This window comes from Salmo salar, unplaced genomic scaffold, assembly GCF_905237065.1.
Source record: "Salmo salar unplaced genomic scaffold, Ssal_v3.1, whole genome shotgun sequence".
In the NCBI taxonomy this organism is placed as follows: domain Eukaryota; kingdom Metazoa; phylum Chordata; class Actinopteri; order Salmoniformes; family Salmonidae; genus Salmo; species Salmo salar.
Genome location: NW_025548926.1, coordinates 52,501 through 58,278, shown reverse-complemented (window position 1 = coordinate 58,278; position 5,778 = coordinate 52,501). Strand labels below are relative to the sequence as shown.

At 44.7% G+C, this 5,778-nt stretch overlaps 1 protein-coding gene across 1 annotated transcript in view; it reads right to left on the bottom strand.

Moving 5' to 3' along the window:
- Positions 1 to 9: 9 nt before the first annotated feature.
- LOC106594160 (adhesion G protein-coupled receptor L3) overlaps positions 10 to 5,778 on the bottom strand; it is a gene marked incomplete at its 3' end in the record, with an annotated part of 55,012 nt that continues 49,243 nt past the window's right edge. The window contains exons 4-5 of the mRNA XM_045712868.1: positions 1,162 to 1,176; positions 10 to 118 (exon numbers count right to left, since the gene is read on the bottom strand). Of these exons, the coding sequence (XP_045568824.1) occupies positions 10 to 118; positions 1,162 to 1,176 (124 nt within the window). The remainder of the gene's footprint in view (positions 119 to 1,161; positions 1,177 to 5,778) is intronic.

Here is a 5,778-nt window from a genome sequence, read left to right as displayed (position 1 = left end):
AGGTCGAACTTGACGATGTTGCGCGTCCGCTCCTTGTTGAAGAATAAAGCTCCGTCGTAGACCACGAAGCCTGTCCCGTCGACGCGGTGAGGAGCTTGTATCGTGGTCGTCGGTCGTCCTGTAACAATATCATTAAAATACATTTTATCTTAAGCGATTTTCAAAACACAAGGGAAATTTCCCAGACACAGATTAATTCTAGTTCGCACTAAAAACCAATATTCTCTATTTAAAGAGCTTGTTAGGTCACCTGTGATACAAGTCAGTATCCGACTCCATCCATGTCTGAGGAAGTCAGGAGACAATGTGGAAACTGGCCACTAGGGGCAACAGTAAGCGTGTTAGCTTCAAGCAGGTTTTGATTTTGCTGGGTCGTTGTAACAATCTGCCTCTGGTGCAAAAGTTGCATTTTAGAATGCAGCAACAGAAAGTTGTTTTGAGAATTTTGTTTTAAGCCCAAATCCCAAACCTTAACCCTCACCCTAACCCAAACCTTAACCCTCACCTTAACCACCTGGAGTTGATAACTTAACCTTAACCCTAACCCCCAAACCTTAACCCTCACCTTAACCACCTGGAGTTGATAACTAACCTTAACCCTAACCCTACCCTTAACCCTCACCCTATCCCCAAACCTTAACCCTCACCTTAAACACTTGGAGTTAATAACTTAGCCTTAACCCTCACCTAACCTTAACCCTAACCCTATCCCAAACCTTAACCCTAACCCTATCCCAAACCTTAACCCTCACCTTAACCATTTGGAGTTAATAACTTAACCTTAAACAATTTGACATTTGCAACAACTTTGAAATTTGACGTTTCAGACACATGGATAAACGTGTAATTTTGACGTGACAATGTGAAAGCTAGTTGGGAAACTGGGCCCTTAAAGTCACTTTACATTAGCAAGTTCAATAAAAAAACAGCAATAAAATCCAACATTAAAATAAAATCCATCTGAAATAGATGGTAATAAAATGTTGACCTGCGATGAAGTCCTCTTTGGAGGAGTACTCTGTGAGCGTGTCAGTGCGTGTAGGGAGTCCAGGGCATGTAGTATATCTTATCCGAGGCCTGGAATGGATCTTTACACCAGGCTCCTGACTGGTGGTCTGACTCAAACAGGTGTTCACTCTGGTACACGCCTCGTAGAGATGCCTGGACACAGGAACACTGCAGAGGAGGAGGAGGAGAGAAAATGTGATCATTTATTAATCGATCCATCCAATGTGTTGATGGTGCATTTACTGAGACGAAGGCTTGTCATCTGTTTACAGTATCGTGGTTTTCATTGATGATATAATCTAAAGTGCATGTAGGCTAGTTTACTGCTCATTATTCTCTATGTGTATTTCCATGTATTCTCACTGTGTATTTCCATGTATTCTCACTGTGTATTTCCATGTATTCTCTATAAGTATTTCCATGTATTCTCACTGTGTATTTCCATGTATTCTCTATAAGTATTTCCATGTATTTTCACTGTGTATTTCCATGTATTCTCTATAAGTATTTCCATGTATTCTCACTGTGTATTTCCATGTATTCTCTATAAGTATTTCCATGTATTCTCACTGTGTATTTCCATGTATTCTCTATAAGTATTTCCATGTATTCTCACTGTGTATTTCCATGTAAGTGTTTTCCTCTGAGTTTCAGGTACGTTTAAAAACTGTTTTAACTGTATAATTGTTGTTCCTAAAATAAAAATCAATCTGTATGTCTGCCAGCCAGCCAGCCATCCAGCCAGCCAGCCAGCCAGCCAGCCAGCCATCCAGCCATCCAGCCAGCCAATCAATCAATCAATCAATATGTTCTGAATAGGGCTGTGTATGTGTTGTTGTGAGATAAGAGGAGTCAATAAATTAGTAGCAGGTATTCTGGGTCCGGAAACCAGCCCAAAATGTCTTCTATGTGCTAACAGTAGCTAGTCTACTACTAGTGTTATATACTGGGTTACTCAGAGGCTGCCTGTGCAGCTATTTCATACTCCTAATGCCAACTAAACAACTGTACTGTTTACTGTCAATGTGCTGTATGCTGTTTTGTATTGTATCTCTACAGACCCTGACTTTTCCTATGGCCATTTTATGTGTGTCTGTTATCTAAGATATTAATAGATATATTTAATAACACCCAGGGTTATTATGTGTCTGTTATCTAAGATATTAATAGATATCTATAATAACACTCAGGGTTATTATGTGTCTGTTATCTAAGATATTAATAGATATCTTTAATAACACTCAGGGTTATTATGTGTCTGTTATCTAAGATATTAATAGATATCTTTAATAACACCCAGGGTTATTATGTGTCTGTTATCTAAGATATTAATAGATATCTTTAATAACACCCAGGGTTATTATGTGTCTGTTATCTAAGATATTAATAGATATCTCTTAGAGACTCAGGGTTATTATGTGTCTGTTATCTAAGATATTAATATATATATCTTAGAGACTCAGGGTTATTATGTGTCTGTTATCTAAGATATTAATAGATATCTCTCAGATGAGAAGAAGAAACATCAAGTGTTTTTCTCATTCCCTCCCTCTTCTGTTCCCATCTGTCTCTGCCTCCTCTGTTCCCATCTGTCTCTGCCTCCCTCCTCTGTTTCTATCCCTCTCCCTGCCTCCCTCTGTTCCCATCAATCTCTCCCTCCCTCTTCTGTTCCCATCTGTCTCTGCCTCTCTCCTCTGTTTCTATCCCTCTCCCTGCCTCCCTCTGTTCCCATCTGTCTCTGCCTCCCTCCTCTGTTTCTATCCCTCTCCCTGCCTCCCTCTGTTCCCATCTGTCTCTCCCTCTTCTGTTCCCATCTGTCTCTGCCTCCCTCCTCCGTTTCTATCCCTCTCCCTGCCTCCCTCTGTTCCCATCAATCTCTCCCTCTTCTGTTCCCATCTGTCTCTGCCTCCCTCCTCTGTTTCTATCCCTCTCCCTGCCTCCCTCTGTTCCCATCAATCTCTCCCTCTTCTGTTTCTATCCCTCTCCCTGCCTCCCTCTGTTCCCATCAATCTCTCCCTCCCTCTTCTGTTCCCATCTGTCTCTGCCTCCCTCCTCTGTTTCTATCCCTCTCCCTGCCTCCCTCTGTTCCCATCAATCTCTCCCTCTTCTGTTCCCATCTGTCTCTGCCTCCCTCCTCTGTTTCTATCCCTCTCCCTGCCTCCCTCTGTTCCCATCAATCTCTCCCTCTTCTGTTCCCATCTGTCTCTGCCTCCCTCCTCCGTTTCTATCCCTCTCCCTGCCTCCCTCTGTTCCCATCAATCTCTCCCTCTTCTGTTCCCATCAATCTCTCCCTCTTCTGTTCCCATCTGTCTCTGCCTCCCTCCTCTGTTTCTATCCCTCTCCCTGCCTCCCTCTGTTCCCATCAATCTCTCCCTCTTCTGTTCCCATCTGTCTCTGCCTCCCTCCTCCGTTTCTATCCCTCTCCCTGCCTCCCTCTGTTCCCATCAATCTCTCCCTCCCTCTTCTGTTCCCATCTGTCTCTGCCTCCCTCCTCCGTTTCTATCCCTCTCCCTGCCTCCCTCTGTTCCCATCAATCTCTCCCTCTTTCTGTTCCCATCTGTCTCTGCCTCCCTCCTCTGTTTCTATCCCTCTCCCTGCCTCCCTCTGTTCCCATCAATCTCTCCCTCTTCTGTTCCCATCTGTCTCTGCCTCCCTCCTCTGTTTCTATCCCTCTCTGCCTCCCTCTGTTCCCATCAATCTCTCCCTCCCTCTGTTCCCATCTGTCTCTGCCTCCCTCCTCCGTTTCTATCCCTCTCCCTGCCTCCCTCTGTTCCCATCAATCTCTCCCTCCCTCTGTTCCCATCCCTCTCTCCCTCCCTCTGTTCCCAACCCTTCCTCTGTTCTCTGTTGCTATCCCTCCCTCCCTTCCTCCCTTCCTCTCTCTCCTCCCTCCTCTGTTACCATCCTTCTCTCCTCTCATCCCTTCTCTCTTACCATCCCTCTCTCCTCTCTCTCCTCCTCCTCTCTTCGCTCTCCTCCTCCTCTGTTACCATCCCTCTCTCTTCTCTCTCTTCCTCCTCTGATACCATCCCTCTCTCTTCTCTCTCCTCCTCTGATACCATCTCTCTCTCTCCTTATCTTTTCTTCCTTCTCTCCCTCCTAATTAGTCTCATACCGCTCTCTCCTTCTATTTATATTTTTGTCAGAAAACTGCTGAGACACACACACGCACGCACGCACGCACGCACGCACGCACACACACACACACACACACACACACACACACACACACACACACACACACACACACACACACACACACACACACACACACACACACACACACACACACACTGCTGAGTGCATTAGTGTCTAACTAACAGTCTTTTATTCCCTGCTGGTTTTATGAGATTGTTCCGGTAATTCCTTTCCCACACCGGCCGTTATTTTACAGAGTCGGAAAACAGGGAACACTGGGATTGTGTTTTATGATTTATGTGTGTGTGGCTCTGTGTGTGTGTGTGTGTGTGTGTGTGTGTGTGTGTGTGTGTGTGTGTGTGTGTGTGTGTGTGTGTGTGTGTGTGTGTGTGTGTGTGTGTGTGTGTGGCTCTGTGTGTGTGTGTGTGTGTGTAGCTCTGTGTGTGTGTGTGTGTGTGTGTGTGTGTGTGTGTGTGTGTGTGTGTGTGTGTGTGTGTGTGTGTGTGTGTGTGTAGCTCTGTGTGTGTGCTGTGTGTGTGTGTGTGTGTGTGTGTGTGTGTGTGTGTGTGTGTGTGTGTGTGTGTGTGTGTGTGTGTGTGTGTGGCTCTGTGTGTGTGTGTGTGTGTGTGTGTGTGTGTGTGTGTGTGTGTGTGTGTGTGTGTGTGTGTGTGTGTGTGTGTGTGTGTGTGTGTGTGTGTGTGTGTGTGTACAGTAAATTCTGGGAAGCCGGTGCAGTGCCGGAGTCTTGGGGACTCACTTGTCATGTCACAGGAATGTGAAGGAAAAGCTGTCCAGATGTGATCTTTGGTTTTCCCTTTTTCCCACAATATCATTTTTTTTTTTGGGGGGGTGTTCTATATTTTGATTGATTTGAAACAATGGCCATTATGAAATGCAGTATGGGAACTGTAGTTCTGTTCCTTTAGAGATATGGGCATTGTTGATTTAGGGTTGTATGGCGAGTTGAGAGCAGACCAGTGGGGTAAAACCTACAAAACAGGATTTATGACAGCCACTTAACAACCACAAATAACTTATTTTCTGGTTCATTGAGAAAAGCTAAATGTCCCTTTTCAATCTCCACATCGGGTTCTTGGTCACCTCCTGACCAAGGCCCTTCTCCCCTGATTGCTCAGTTTGGCTGGGCGGCCAGCTCTAGGAAGAGTCTTGGTGGTTCCAAACGTCTTCCATTTAAGAATGATGGAGGCCACTGTGTTCTTGGGGACCTTCAATGCTGTAGACATTTTTTGGTACCCTCCCCTGATTGGTGCCTCGACACAATCCTGTCTCGGACCTCTACGGACAATTCCTTCGACCTCATGGCTTGGTTTTTGCTCTGACATGCACTGTCAACTGTTGGACCTTATATAGACAGGTGTGTGCCTTTCCAAATTATGTTGAATCAATTGAATTTACCCCAGGTGGACTCCAATCAAGTTGTAGAAACATCTCAAGGATGATCAATGGAAACAGGATGCACCTGATCTCAATTTGGAGTCTCATAGCAAAGGGTCTGAATACTTATGTAAATAACGTATTTCTGTTTTTTCTTTTTAATACATTTTCAAAAATGTCTATAAACCTGTTTTTGCTTTGTCATTATGGGTTATTGTGTGTAGATTGATGTGGAAG